The sequence below is a fragment of the Sorex araneus genome, chromosome X (genome assembly GCF_027595985.1).
Source record: "Sorex araneus isolate mSorAra2 chromosome X, mSorAra2.pri, whole genome shotgun sequence".
In the NCBI taxonomy this organism is placed as follows: domain Eukaryota; kingdom Metazoa; phylum Chordata; class Mammalia; order Eulipotyphla; family Soricidae; genus Sorex; species Sorex araneus.
The window spans coordinates 371271540-371287031 of record NC_073313.1 but is presented as its reverse complement, the minus strand read 5'-3'; the positions used below and the strand labels follow the sequence as shown (position 1 = coordinate 371287031).

The following is a 15492-nucleotide window of genomic DNA, read 5'->3' as shown; positions in this document are numbered from 1 at the left end:
TCACAAAGAAGATGTGGTTGTTTGGGTAGTTCTGAGCGGGCAGTCAGGAAGCACTTGGGAATCCACTGTCCCCCCGTACCGGAGGGCTACAAAGGAGTGGCAGATGGGCAGTTATGGGGTATCCGGGGAAGAGCAGATGTACCATGGCAGTCTGCTAGAGGCTAAAAAGAAATTGTTTTGCTGAGGGCTTAGAAAAATCTGTAAAAGGATAAATGAAGGGTAATACTGTTGACGGACTATTTTCTCAGTATAGGTTTTCAAGTTTGCCTTTCTTTATAAAATAACGTTTTACTGAAAAATCATACAAGCAAAAATATTAGGCTTCCTTAGAAAAACTTGTAAGTGTAAATGCCTGTTGTGAAATTCTTCGTCAGTTTGTGTGTGTGTGTGTGTGTGCTTGTGTGTGCTTGTAAATTTTATTTTATTTTTGCTTTTTGGGTCATACCCGGTGATGCACAGGGGTTACTCCTGGCTCATGCACTCAGGAATTACTCCTGGTGGTGCTCAGGGGACCATATGGGATGCTGGTAATTGAACCTGGGTCGGCCACATGCAAGGCAAATGCCTTTACCCACTGTGCTATCACTCTAGCCCCATATATGTAAATTTTAAGGCTGACTCTGGCAGGAGAGAGTACAGCTGGTACAATGCCTTGCATGTGGCTGATCTGGGTTCGATCTTCAGCACCCCAGGAGTGATTCCTGAGGGAGGAGTCAGAAGTAAGCCCTGAGCACAGCTGATGTGGCCCCACAACAAAACAGGACAAAAAGAACTGAAACTTTCTTAAGTGCAAAATTCTTGGAACTGTCTGTTGCACAATAGGACTTGTAAGAAGTCCTGCTGGGGGGGAGGAGTTGAGGGGCACCTTGTTCTGCTTTATTTGGGGAGTAAGCAGAGAGCTGTGAGGAGAGAGCTTGAAAAGTACGCAGAGGAAATGGGGCAGAAACCAAGCGGGGCAGGTGCCAGCGATACCGGGCTGTGTCCCTTCAGCAGTCCAGCGTAACGGGTTTTCTTTTTTTTTTTTTTGCTTTTTGGGTCACACCCAGCGATGCTCAGGGGTTACTCCTGGCTTTGCACTCAGGAATTACTCCTGGCGGTGCTTGGGGGAACCATATGAGATGCCGGGGATCGAACCCGGCTCGGCCGAGTGCAAGGCAAACGCCCTACCCGCTGTGCTATCGCTCCGGCCCCGTAACAGGTTTATTTGCAAATTATACTTTCTGAAGGTATGGAAAGAAGACAATAAAAAATGTTATTTAGATCAAATTATTCCAGTAAATAATATATAGTTGCAGTAAAAATTTGGACTTTTAGAATTCTTTGTTGGTTTTGTTTTGGGGTCACACTGGGTATTCAGGGCTTACCCCTGGCTCCTGCTTGGTACTCAGGAGTTACCCCGGCTCCTGCTCAGTACCCAGGGCTTACCTGGTTCTGCTCCTTAACCCATATATTAAACCAAACCCAGAGTTTTGTTTGGTTTGTTGGGTTACACCCAGCAGTGCTCAGGGCTTACTCCTGATTCCGTGCTCAGAAATCACTCCTGGTGGGCTCGGGGGACCGTATTGAATGCTTGGGATGGAATCAGGGTCAGCCCCATCCGTGCAAGGCAAGCGCCCTAACCACTGTACTACCATTTCAGCCCAGTGCTGGGGATTTGAACTGGAGTTGGCCATATGCAAAGCTTCCAACTTAGATCCCAGTACTTGAATTTTAAATTCAGAAACCCCACCATTGAGAGATAAGCTGATAGGAGTTTTTTACTTGGAATGTGAAAAAAAAAATGAATTTATAACTCTTGATCTCAGGGAAAATGTACACGTTACAGTTGTGATTATATCTTTGGACATAGTTACTGGACCAAAAACTTTTATGTTTTGAAAACTGGAAGTACCTTTAAGATGTTAGTAAAATGACTTGCATAGCTTTTTTGCACAAGTGAACTTTCTAAATACCTGAAACAATTTTTTAAGCCCCCAAACTTTATGCATGAATATTTAATATGACAATTCTTAAAAACCTTTTTGTTGTTGTTGGTTTTGGATTTTGGGCCACTCTGGGTGTTGCTAAGGGCTTATTATTCCTGGCTCTGCACTCAGGAATTACTCCTGGTAGTGCTTGGAGACCATGGGGTGCCGGGATAGAACCAGGGTGGGCGTGTGCAAGCAACTGCGCTGCCTGCTGTACCACTTCTCTCGCCCTGGACTTTTTTTTTTAACATTTAAAGTAGTGTGTAATGTGGTTTAATTCTGATGCCTCCAGGTCGTAATTACATCAGTTATTCTTTTGGATCAAATTTGAATGTGACCTGTGGCAGTGAATCTTAAAAGCTTTGGACCATGGCAACTTAAGTAAAGTAGAAATTTCCTATCTCACCACACATCTTTTCCATTTTCCATTAAAAAGAAAATTCAGGAACTGGAACAACAGTACAGCAGGTACAATATTTGCCTTGCACGCTGACCCAGGTTTGATTCCTGGCATCCCATATGGTCCCCTGAGCCTGCCAGGGGTGATTCCCTGAGTGCAAAGCCAGGAATAAACCCTGAGCACCGCTGGGTGTGCCCAAAAACAAAAACAAAACAAAATAAATACATGCCATATATATATTTCAAAATTCAGTGTTAATAGACAAGTATTACTCGATAAACAAAAGATAGTACTAAAGAAAATAGTATAATGTGTGTAGTTCTATGATAGGAATAAAAAATGACATATATATATAAAATTTTATTTTATTGAATCACCGTGAGATACAGTTACAAGCTTTCATGTCTGGGTTAAAGTCTCACAATGATCAAACAACCATCCCTCCACCAGTGCACATTCCCCACCACCAATATCCCTGGTATACCCCCCTCTCCCACCATCCCCCTGCCTCCATGGCAGACAATATTCCCCATACTCTCTCTCTACTTTTGGGCATTATGGCTTGCAGCACAGACACTGAGAGGTCATCATGTTTGGTCCATTATCTGCTTTCGGCATGCATCTCCCATCCCGACTGGTTCCTCCAGCCATCATTTTCTTAGTGATCCCTTCTCTGTTCCATCTGCCTTCTCCCCTCCGCTCATGAAGCAGGCTTCCAGCTATGGGGCAGTCCTCCTGGCCCTTGTACCTACTGTCAATGATGCTTATATTTATAACAGTCAGTATTAGAGCCCGAATATGTTCAGTTGCTAACAAAAAACTCATCATGAGCTATTGATTATTTTGACAAGCTCTGTTAGGATCTGGAAGGCAGTTGAAGGTCAGGACGGCACTGCTGCTGCTGTACTGAACGTGTCCTTCGCAGATGGCGGAACACGCAGTCTGCGTCTTCCCTGGAGGCGTTCCTTGATAAACTGGGGCCATTTTTAGAAGGCAGAATACTGAATTGAATTTCCACATGAACTCTGCTGTGAATGCCAAAACACAGAGAGCTGAGTGAATGGCAAGTCTTACATAAAGATGAGGCCAGTGGCATCGCTGCATACTCTCTTGCCTTCTCATTTCGAAATAAGGAAGGATTTGGGTTTGGGGCCTGGTTTCTAGCACATCTGGAAGATCTCTGCATGTCCCAGGGCCTGTTCTTCTGTAATTACTAAGGCACCCAGTATGTGTGGACTCTGTGCTTCTACAGGGTTCTTATGCCTCTGTTCTTGCCGCTGTGTATGTGCCTGGTGCCCGCTTTCAGGATCAGTTTCTCCACACTCAGCTTCTGGTTACTTTTAGTCTAGTGGATGGAAAAGTTAAAAGTTGTTTACAACTTGCAAGTTGATTGTTACGTTGATTGTCTCAGGATGAGACATGGATCTCTGTATATTCTGTGACAGCACTTTCTGATAGTTGGGCATTTTCTTCTGGATTCTTGATTTTGTTTTAAGAAATGGAGGTTTCTAAATAATATAAAAATTACAGAATATTTGAGGTTTTAATTAAGTGTAGGGTTTTAGTTTCCTAAAATAGAATTAGAATAAAATTTAACCTGAAAGTATGTAAGTTGCATTCTATAGTGACCAAAGGTTTATATTGATTTCCCCTACCTAAGTATAGCCTGATCTTACAAGTTTTTGTTAAATATAATTTAAAAAAATAAATTTACCCTTATGTATGCAGGTGTGTACTATAGGTCAACAAATAAATACAGATTATATTAATTCCCACAGGTTATTTGAATATTCACACATTTGAGTTTTCCTTGGACATCAAACTACTTAGTAAAATTTTATCTTTTTGTGTGAAGTGTCAGTGCTAAAATCATGTGTTGGTTTATTTTTTGATCATTTCTAGGTTCCCATGGTCCGTTACTGCCCTTACCAAGCCGTTACAGAATGGGCTCTCGAGACACCCCTGAGCTTGTTGCGTATCCGCTGCCGCAGGCTTCTTCCTCTTACATGCCTGGAGGAAACCCCTCGGGCTCAGTTGTGATGGTCAGTGGACTACATCAGTTAAAGATGAACTGCTCAAGAGTCTTCAACCTATTCTGCCTATATGGAAATATCGAAAAGGTAAAGTTTGTTTGGTATTGCTTCTGTAGCCTCTGGGGTAGACAGCGTTGGAGAGAGGGTGCAGGGCACTTGCTTGCACACAGCCAGCCCTGGTTTGATCCCAGCACTGCACATTGTCCGTCCCCCTAAGTACCACAGGAGCCTTCCCTGAGCACAGAGCCAGGAGTAAGGCCCTAAGTGTTGTTAATAAGACACCCCCATTAAAGAAAAACACATTTTAAATGATACGGGGATATATTGAATTAAAGCCAGTCATAATTCATTAAAGATTTGTGTATGGCTTTTCTCCCCCCACCGGCCTCTCTAGCCCTGGTGGTGCTGGAGAATGTGCCAGTGTCTAGTCGGCAGAGCCTGTTGGAGCTCTCGAGCCCAGAGAGGGACGGTACTGATGTTTAGTTATTGTGATACTCTCGCTGGATTAAATCAAGAGAGAAATTTGCAACTCATTTGATGTAAAAGCTAAAACAGTTTTGCTCTAATCCAGGTATAGTGTAAAATGCTCAGCGAGCCCACTGAGACTTGGTTGCTGCGGTGACAGACATAAGGGCTGTGCTGCTCTTGCTGTGGGAGTTTATTCTGGTTGTTTCTTTACAGTTGGCAGGTTAGAAGGAAGCAAGTTCAAGGTACTTGAAGTCTCATGTTACTTAATAGTGTTCAGACTTTCCAAACATTAGTAAACACTGCCTGATAGCTCATCCTTAGACTACGTACTAGAGTTGAAATGTTGTAAGAGGATAAATAGGACCTACCCAAGATGTCTTAGAAAGTCGTTAAAATGTGCCTATTTTATCACCTTGCATATGCATTTACATTTAAAGGAGAATTTAAATTCATGTTGGGTTTATATTATTGTTGTATTGGTGTCACACCCTGGTGATACTCAGGGCTCACTCCTGGTTCTGCACTCAGGGATCACTCGTGGTGGGCTTGGGGGACTATATGAGGTTCAGGGATCAAACTCAAGTCAGCCACATGCAAGGCAGTCACCCTCTGGTCCAGCCATCTGGTATTTTTTTTATGCAGCATATATTTGTTGCGTTTTAACAATGTTTTGAATAATTTTTAATTATTTACTTTAAATATTGGATTTTTGCTTATTTCTTCTCCTGAGATGTGTACTTTTGGCCTTTTCATCTAGAGAAGCCCGTGTCCCGCCCCTCCCTTTTTTTTTTTCTTTTTTCTTTTGGGTCACACCTGGCGATGCTCAGGAGTTACTCCTGCCTCTGCACTCAGGAATTACTCCTGGCAGTGCTCGGGGGACCCTATGGGATGCTGGGAATGGAACCCGGGTCGGCCTCGTGCAAGGCAAACGCCCTCCCCGTTGTTCTGTTGCTCCAGCCCCCTGTGTTCTCTCTTGAACGCATCTCTCTCTTTCCTTTCCCCTTATATTTTTCTAAATAAAACTTATACTTTAGGGGCTAGAGTGATAGTAGGTAAAGTGCTTGCCTTACATATGGCTGACCTGGGTTCAATCCCCGAATTCCATATGGTCCTCTGAGCACTGCCAGGGGTGATCCCTGAGCTCAGAGCCAAATGCTGAGCATCGTCTAGGCGTGTCCTCCTCACCCCTCCCCCAACCCCCAGGGGTGCTCAGGCTTCCTCGTGCTCCCACGGGTCACTCCTGACAGGGTTTGGTTGGTTGCTGAGGACCAGACTCCGGTCAGCTGCATGTAAGGCACGTGCCCTCCCTGCTATTTGCTCTGGCTGCTAGAATATGTCCGTTATCACCATGTCTGTTATGTTTATCATCATCTCCATAATGCTTAGCATAATGGTTACTAGAAAGGCCCTGGGCTGTGAGGGAGAGCCGGTCAGTCAGTCACCCCTAGTGAGTGCCAGGGTTGGCTCAGCTGGCCTGGCTGCTTGGCTCTGTTTTCTTCCTCTCCCACCACTCCATGTGCTAGGTGTTGGGTCAGACAGGACGGGGCTTTCTTTGGTGGAGGGTATTCAAGTTGTTCCGCTAAAATCTCCAAAGCGATGCTGATATTATACCAAACATTTAATGTTTGTCAGATGCAGAAAGGATGATGAGTCCCGCCAGATGCTGTCATCCCGTAGCTCAGAGAAATGCCTTGCCTCAGCCAGTGAGCCCGTTTCCTCTTCAGTGCTTTCCAGCAATTCAGTGAGCTTGTTTGTGATTTTGTATTTGCAGGTGAAGTTTATGAAGACTATCCCTGGTACAGCGCTAGTGGAAATGGGTGATGAGTATGCTGTAGAAAGAGCTGTCACACACCTTAACAACGTCAAATTATTTGGGAAAAGACTTAATGTTTGGTAATTTTCTTAAGTATTACATTTAAATGGATTGTGAAGTTGTGGTAACTTTGACCATTAACATTCACTTTGCTGTAAGCCTGCTCCCTAAACTACAATGGAAGAACCACCTAGACATTTATTTCAATAAGAGGAGTCTGCTTCATGGTGGGAAGCTGCCACGGAGGACGGGCATGGGAGGGGGGGTGCACTTAGGACAGAGAAGGGACCACTGACAATGACAGTTGGAAATGATCGCTCTAGACAAGAACTGAGTGCTGAAAGGAGGGAAAGGGATGTACATGAAAACCTTTCCGTACCTGTATTGCAAATCACAGTGCCTAAAAGGAGAGAAAGCGGGAGGGAGAGAGAGAAGGAAGAAGGGAAGGGGGGATGAGAGGAGAGAGAGACGAAGTGTCTGCCGTAGAGGTGGGGGTGGGGGTGAGATTGGCAGGAGGGAAACTGGGGACATTGGTGGCGGGAAATGTGCATGGAGGGTGAAGGGAGGAGTGTTGGAACATTGTATGACTGCAATCCAGTCTTGAACAACTTTTAACTATGTATCTCCGGGTGATACAGTTGAAATATATGTGTACTGTAAAGCAGTTGAGGACACCTGAAGTTTGCAGCTATGGTGTTGTCATTTTCAGCAAGGTGTTCCAATCATAGTTCAGGGGCCAGAGTGATAGTCTGGCAGCTAAGGCACTTGCCTTGCACGCAACCAACACGGGTTCAGTTCTCGGCACCCCATATGGTCCTTAAGTCCGCCAGGAGTGATCCCTGGACTCAATGCCAGGATTAAGCCCTGAGCACCACTGGGTGTGGCCCCAAAACAAAACAAAAATCATATTGTTTAGATTTTACTTGTTTATACATCGGTTTAAGTTTTATGATAATAGATTGCAAGCTTAATTTTTCTAATATGAGAATATATTAACTAGATTTCCCCCTCTGATATTTAAACTCAAGTAATTTAAACGAAGTATTTGCGTAAATGTTTTAAAAATGTTAAATATTTTAGCTACTTAAATAGCTGAGTATGATTTTTTTTTTGTTAAGATCTATACAGGCAAAATATATTAACATTTGAGACCTCTTACTGCTTTTTTTCCTAACAAGGTGTATGCTGTATTTTTTCCTTTCCAATCTCCAGTGTGTCTAAACAGCATTCAGTTGTTCCAAGTCAGATATTTGAGCTGGAGGATGGTACAAGTAGCTACAAGGATTTTGCAATGAGCAAAAATAATCGCTTTACAAGTGCTGGCCAAGCGTCTAAGAACATAATCCAGCCCCCCTCATGTGTGCTGCATTATTATAATGTCCCGTTGTGTGTAACAGAAGAGACCTTCACAAAGGTAGTCACTGAAATACAGATGTATAGAATGTTCCTTTTCCTGGGGCCGGAGAAATAGTACAGCGGGTAAGGCTCTTGCCTTGCACGCGGCTGGCCTGGGTTTGATCCCCGGCATCCCCTGTGGTCCCCTGAGCCCTCCCAGAGTGATTCTTGAGTGCAGAGCCAGGAGTAAGTCCTGAGCATCACCTGGTGTGACCCAAAAACAAAAATGTTACTTTTTCTTTTAAATACAGTCTTTATTTAGCCTCCTTATCTTAAAGTTTCCTGTTTCTTTTGCTTTTGATAGTGTTCTGTGATTTATTTGCTAGTTCATTATTTGACCGTAGTATTTTTGACCTCCATTCCTCACTAGTTCCTTTTTGTCATTTTGTGGCTCCATCTTTTTGAGTTTGAATTAGAATAAAGATATTTATTCTGCTTAATTCTGCATTCAGAAAATTCTTCTTCTTTTTTTTTTTTTTTTAATTTTAAGCAACCTGATAGACAATACTTTTACTGGTAGGGTTTTGTGGGCAGGAAAATTCTTCCACTGTGCTCTAAAATCTTATTCATGACTAAGCCTTTTTTTTTCTTTTTTTACTGTAAGAAGTACTTCAGAATTGTTTTTTTTAAAAACTCAATTCCCTGTCCTATGTACCAAGATAAGTCTCACCATTTCTGAGAATATTGTTTCCGTTATAAGGCTGGCATTTCTACCGTTTTATTGTTCACTACTGAATTATCTACGAATTTTATTAGACTACCACTATTTCATTTCATTTTGTTTTTGTTTTTTGGGGCCTTGACTGGTGGTGCTCGGGGGCTGCTCCTGTCTTGTTGCTTGGGGGTCACTCCTGCTTGAACTCAGGATTATATATGTGCTGGGAATTGAAGCCAGGCTTCCCACATGCTCTCTCTCCAGCCCCTAAACTGTCACTGCCTAATTGATTTGTCATCCAGCTTGATGCCTAAATATATCTTTGATTTAATCCATTCATGCTGCACTCAAACCTTCAGTCCTACTGTAGATTTATTTCTCGACAAGTAGGAATGTTCCTAGGGCACATTTTTAATTGAGTTTCACATTTCTTTGGCAGTTGTGTAATGACCATGAAGTTCTTACATTCATCAAGTATAAAGTGTTTGATGCAAAACGTAAGTGAACATACTCTCCTTTTAACTTTTGTTGCTTAGTTGGTAAGCAATTAATAACTTGATTCTGTTTGTTTTAGCCTCTGCCAAAACACTTTCTGGGCTATTAGAGTGGGAGTGCAAAACGGACGCGGTCGAAGCCCTGACAGCACTTAATCACTACCAGATACGGGTTCCAAGTAAGTGCCCGGGAGCTTCTTTTACAGACATGGGGGGCACTGGGAAAAGTAGCAGATTTGGTTTGACTTTCAATCCAGAAAGTACAAAGGGAGAAAGGCATAAAACCTCACCGTTAGCCCAGTATTTATGTTAAGGGCCTCATGTTGTGTGATTGCAGTATGAGGTGCTTAAAACAGCAAATGTTGGGGCTGGAGCAATAGCACAGCGGGTAGGGCTTTTGCCTTGCACTCGGCCAACCCGGGTTCGATTCCCAGCATCCCATATGGTCCCCTGAGCACCGCCAGGAGTAATTCCTGAGTGCAGAGCCAGGAGTATCCCCTGTGCATCGCCAGGTGTGACCCAAAAAGGGGAAAAAAATAAACCAGCAAATATTAGAACCCGCAGAAGATGACTTGGGTCTTTTTTATAATTGAGCCTGGTGTCTGGTCTCCCTGTGGGCTTGGAAGCCTGCGTCCTCAGCACCCATGGCTGGCTGCAGTCAGGGGGAAGCCATGTGGAGTATTTCCCATTTGCTCTCTTTGGGTGGGGGGAAAAGGTTACCTAGTGAAATTGTACTTGGCAGCACATCCTTGAGTGCGTTGCACACACTTTCCAGGTTCAGAGCCCCCAACTAAGAACGTGTACTGGCCTTTGCAGCGCAGTGTGGGCACTGCTGAGGTTGTGTCCGCTTATCCTTGGAAGCTGAAAATCAGCTGTGACGAGAGCGATTGAGGGAAGGCGCAACACCTGGCTATGCGCGGGGCTTACTCTTGACTCTGGCTCTGTTCAGGGGTGTAAAATCCTTGAAGTCCTTGAAGACAGAGGCACTTTTTAACCTCTGGGTGCCTTGAAAATACTGATGTATATGACTTTTTTTTTTTTTTGGCTTTTTGGGTCACGCCGGCAATGCACAGGGGTTCCTCCTGACTCTACACTCAGGAATTAACTCCTGGCAGTGCTTGGGGGACCATGTGTGATGCTGGGAATCGAACCCGCATCGGCCACTTGCAAGGCACACGCCCTATCTGCTGTGCTATCGCTCCAGCCCCTGTATATGACTTTTTATGGGAATCTCCCTCAAGGAATTGTATGTATTTTTGGGGGGTGGGGTTTGGGACCACCTTGGCGATGGTCAGGGGTAACTACTGTCTCTGCACCCAGGGAATCACTCCTTATGTGCTCAGGGAGCCATATGGGGTGTCAGAGACCGAACCCAGGTGGGGCCCATACAAGGCGTGCGTCCTGCCTTGCCTTGCTGTACTCTCTCTCCAGCCCCAAAGGAGCTGTAGATCTTAATACTGAAATTCTGATAGAGGATGGAGCCTGGGGGTGGCTCAATGGAACTGGGAGCCCAGGGTTGATCTTTGCATCCATCTCACGGTCCCCTGAGCTGCCTGGAAGTAACTTGGGAACCCCATGCGGGGACTGTCCTCTGGGCATTCTGGTGCCCCTGAATTTCTGGTCTGTTAAGATACCAGAATTGTTTTCTTTCTTGTGATTTCTTACATATGGTCAGTTGATGAATTATTTCTGCCTGGTTTGAAAAGTTAAGATATATGTAATGGAAGTATTTTTGTGAATAATACCAAGTTGTTGTTTTTTTTTTTTTAGTAATTTCAGAATTTGCATGTCCTATGCTGATCAGATATTATAGTATATCAGCTTGAAGTTTTCAACTCGCTGTTTCTGTGTGCACTCATTCCAGTCTTGTCACACTCCCCTTTTACAGAGGGATTACCATCGATAGTATTTCCTGCAAAGTGAACTTCGCTGTTAGAGACAATCTAGATATTTATCTTAAGAATCACTGTGTGGGGGGCTGGAGAGATAGCACAGCGGGTAGGGCGTTTGCCTTGCACGCGGCCGACCCAGGTTCAAATCCCAGCATCCCATATGGTCCCCTGAGCATGGCCAGGGGTGATTCCTGAGTTCAGAGCCAGGAATAACCCCTGTGCATCGCCAGGTGTGACCCAAAAAGCAAAAAAAAAAAAAAAAAAAAAGAATCACTGTGTGGGACCGGAGCGATAGCACAGCGGGTAGGGTGTTTGCCTTGCACGCGGCCGACCCGGGTTCGATCCCCGGCATCCCATATGGTCCCCCAAGCACTGCCAGGAGTAATTCCTGAGTGCAGAGCCAGGAGTAACCCCTGAGCATCGCTGGGTGTGACCCAAAAAGCAAAAAAAAAAAAGAATCACTGTGTGTCGTCTCTGAGTCTCGAGTAGTAGGAAGGGCGGAGAGGCAACTCGGCATGCAGGGCGCTCCGTGCCAGCATAGTGAGGAGGGCGCTTGCCTTAGACGGGGCCAACTCCGCTCAACCCCTGGCACCTCAGATGAGTGATCCCTGGTGCAGAGTCTGGATCAGCACCGGGAGCTTGAGAGGTAGCGGAGCAAGTAGGGCGCCTGCCTTGCACGCGGCTGACCTGGGTTGCCTCCCTGGCACTTCATGACTCATGTGATCCCCTGAGCCCTCCGGGAATGAGTTCCAAGGGCAGAGCCAGGAGTAAGCCCTGACCACAGCCCGTGTGTGGCCCCCAAGCCCCCCTGCCCTCCCAAAAGGTTGCAAAACACCTTACTTGCTAGTAGATATTAAAAGAAATCTTTGGTTACATAGAAATTTTCCTCTTCTCGGGGACTGGAGAGATAGTACAGCCAGTAGGGCTCTTGCCTTGTACGCAGCCGACCCGGGTTCAATCCCCAGCATCTTACATGGTCCCTAGAGCACCACCAGCAATAATTTCTGAGTGCAGAGCCAGGAGTACTCCCTTAATATCGTCAGGTTTGGCTCCAAAACACCTCTCAAAAAATTTTTTTTGTTGTTTTGTTTGTAGTTATATTGTTAAGACATGCAATAATTGACTACTAAAACATTAGTCATCTTGAAAGTTTGATTAAAAACTTTCTTTATTTTAACTTTTACAGATGGCTCCAATCCGTACACACTGAAACTTTGCTTTTCTACATCATCCCATTTATGAGAAGAGCATGTTAGAATTTATGATCACCTTTATTACAGTTTTAAAGTTGTACTTAAAGAAATCTAAAATAATTGATCTAATGTTGCCTTGCTTACTTTGATTTAATATTCTGTTCTGTAATAAACAGATATTTTGCCTTTGGTAAATTTGTTGTAAACTTAAATACTGAATTGTTTTCATTTTAAAATAGAATATCATAATGTAGGCCATCTACAATTTCCAGATATATATGATTTCTAATCTTACAATTTTTCTTCCACGGTGAAAATATATTTGCATTCTTAATGCTAATTATCTGCAAGTATTTTTCCAATGTCTATGAGATTAATGCAGGTGAAAGTATTGCATTTTAATATTATAGAATTCCTATTACATGTTTAGATGTTTAAGTATGTTACAGGTATTCATATTAAATACAACTTGTATTTATTATTTTAACCAAGTTTGGGAATAACATTGCACAGATGGAGTTTTAATTACTACAGATTTAGCTGATTATATATTTCTGAACGGCTAACAGACATATGGATTCATGTGTACAGAATGCACTCAAATGTAGTCTTTTTTTTTTTTAAGTCATGTTCCATTTGTATTGATGTGCCTCTGTTTCTAGTTCCAGTTTCAAGATTTTATAAAGTTAAAACAATTAGTTGATGTGTTCATCTTCATTTGTTGCATGTGATTTGATCTTGAAAATACGCCTGATATTTGGCATTGAGATTACAAGAAGTTATTATTAACAGTTTTGCTTCTAGATAATCTTGAGATCCATGAATGAACTTTAGGGAGTCTGTGAATCTCTTTAAATTGTACGTAGAATTTGGGGTACTTGCATTTTTTTTACTCTTGAATCCATCAGTAATATATGTATTTTTCTATATGGTGCAAGGTATAAGTAACTAATTTTATTTTTATTCCAAACAGATGGCTATTTGTTTCAACACCATTTATTAAACATTCTTTCTCCCACTGGATCTGTTTTGTTTTTTCTTTCTTGGGGGAAAATTATACAAGGGCAAGTAAATTGTAAGGACTAAATATGGTGTTAATAGAGTAGAGCGTGGGGCCAGAGTGATAATATATCAGGGAAGGCATTTGCCTTGCATACGGTCAACCTGGGTTCAATCCCTGGAACTGCTTATGGTCCCCTGAGCATGCCAGGAATTAGATTCCTGAGCTCTGAGCCAGGAGTCAGCCTGAACACTCGGAGCATGGCCCCCTTCCTCCCAAAATAATAGACTAGAGCAGACTGTGTAGTACCACACAAACTCGTTACCAAGTCCCCAGCTTTTTCACTCTAGAAAAATTATACTAAGAATTTTATTTAACTACTGAGGGGAGGGGAGTGTATGCAGGTGTTTTGCCACAGAGGGCTTACTCCTGGCTCTGTGCTCAGGGTCACTCCTGGGACTCATGTGGTGTTGGAGGGCCAGCCTGGGTCCAGAGAGTACTCGACAGAGAGCACAGGGCCGAGAGCCACTACAGTGTGTGGGGCTCTTGCTTGCGTGTGGCCAGCCCGGGTTCAATCCCTAACTCTGCATCTGGTCCCCCAAGCCCTGAGCATTGCTTGGTGTGACCCCCATAAAAAATCCACAGCAAAAAAGCCCAAACTGTGTTCTGGTTTTTAGCATCCCAAGGGCTGTTTGCCTTATTCTCTTAGAATTGAAGCAGGGCTGAATTTGAAGAAATGGTTGGATGGGAGACTTAGCGCCTAATCGAAGTGTGTTTGTGATCCTCTCCCTGGCAGCAGTGGGCGTCGGGTCCTGCTGTGCAGCCCTGCTCGGTCAGTGGCCTTGACCTTGCCAAGGACCCACTCTGCTGAGCCTTCGTGGCAGCCAGGCCTCCGTCCCCGTGCTCGCCGGAGCGCCTGAGAGAGACGCAGAGCTCTGGGGTGTGCACGTGGGGCATGTGACCTGCCGCCCTTGCAGCTGACTCAGGCCTAAGAGAGTTCCTGTGTGGTTAACATTTTCTCCAGTCACATGGACAGGAGAGAGTAAGATCAACAGAGCTGGGTTCTGGCCTCGTGGCAGAGCCTTAGGTGTTGGGCTGTGGGAGACTCTGACTGACCATCGACACCAGGGAAGAAAAGGCCAGGGGATCCAAGGAGTGGTGTAGCAGGGAGGGTGTTTGCCTATCGTGGCCGACCTGGGTTCAATCCCCAGCATCCCACATGGTCCCCCGAGCACTGCCAGGAGTAACCCCTAAGCACTGCCAGTTGTGATCCCAGAAAAGGCAAAAGGAGAAGCCAGAAAGGGTCAGGTCAGCTCTGCTCCCGTGTTCCTGGCAGGGCCCCCGCAGGGTTAGGTGACCATCACAGCTGCTTGCGGGCATCTGTGACACTTGAGCCACAATAAAGACCTTTCGAGTGCCAGGGGCTCAGTCACAACAGAGTGTTTCTGGTCCCACGCAGCAGTGCTCAGGGGTTGTTCCTGGCTGTGTTCTCCGGAGTGGCCCCTGGAGGTGTTTGGGGACCAGGTTCCGTGCCAGGATCCCAGTTGGGCGAGCATGCCTCCCCGCAGCAGTTGTCAGCTGCTGGGGAGTCCGGGGCTCCCCTGGCCCCATGTGCTGAGGCAACAGCCTGCTTTAACACCACAAAAGCTGGGGCAAGATGAGCCCTTTCTGAGGAGTAGTTTTGGTTATGGAGGGCTCAGGGAAGAAGCCAGGAAATTCCTAAAAGATGACAGTTGGGAGAGTCCCCCTGGCAGGGCCCCAGGCCCGCTGAGTAGTGCTTGGAGCACCCCGTGATTGTGCTGTGGACTGTCCTGCAGGGAGGTACTTCTTTTTCTTTTTTTGGGTCACCCGGCAATGCTCAGGGGTTACTCCTGGCTCTGCACTCAGGAATTACTCCTGGCGGTGCTCGGGGGACCCTATGGGATGCTGGGAATTGAACCCAGGTAGGCCGCATGCAAGGCAAACACCCTTACCCGCTGTGCTATCGCTCTAGCCCCAGGTTACTTTTTTCAGTGAAAACATGTTGGTTTGGGGCCATACCTGGCTGTTCTCAAGGCTTCTCTTGGTTCAATGCAGATCACTCCAGGCTCAAACCCGGGTCAGCATGCCAGGCGGCCTTACCCGCTGTCCTGGCTCTCCGGGCCCATCCCTCTACGTTCTGACCCCGTTACTGCTTTCCATG

General features: G+C 45.1%; 1 protein-coding gene across 2 annotated transcripts in view; it reads left to right on the top strand.

The window, feature by feature from the left end:
* The window catches only part of HNRNPLL (heterogeneous nuclear ribonucleoprotein L like), a 40634-nt gene extending 27301 nt beyond the window's left edge, over positions 1-13333 (top strand). For both annotated transcript variants that reach the window (XM_055122028.1, XM_055122027.1), the window contains 6 exons: positions 4270-4487; positions 6640-6761; positions 7894-8095; positions 9171-9228; positions 9306-9404; positions 12304-13333. In XM_055122028.1, coding sequence (XP_054978003.1) covers positions 4270-4487; positions 6640-6761; positions 7894-8095; positions 9171-9228; positions 9306-9404; positions 12304-12359 — 755 coding nt within the window. In that variant the 3' untranslated portion in view covers positions 12360-13333. The remainder of the gene's footprint in view (positions 1-4269; positions 4488-6639; positions 6762-7893; positions 8096-9170; positions 9229-9305; positions 9405-12303) is intronic.
* Positions 13334-15492: the final 2159 nt, after the last annotated feature.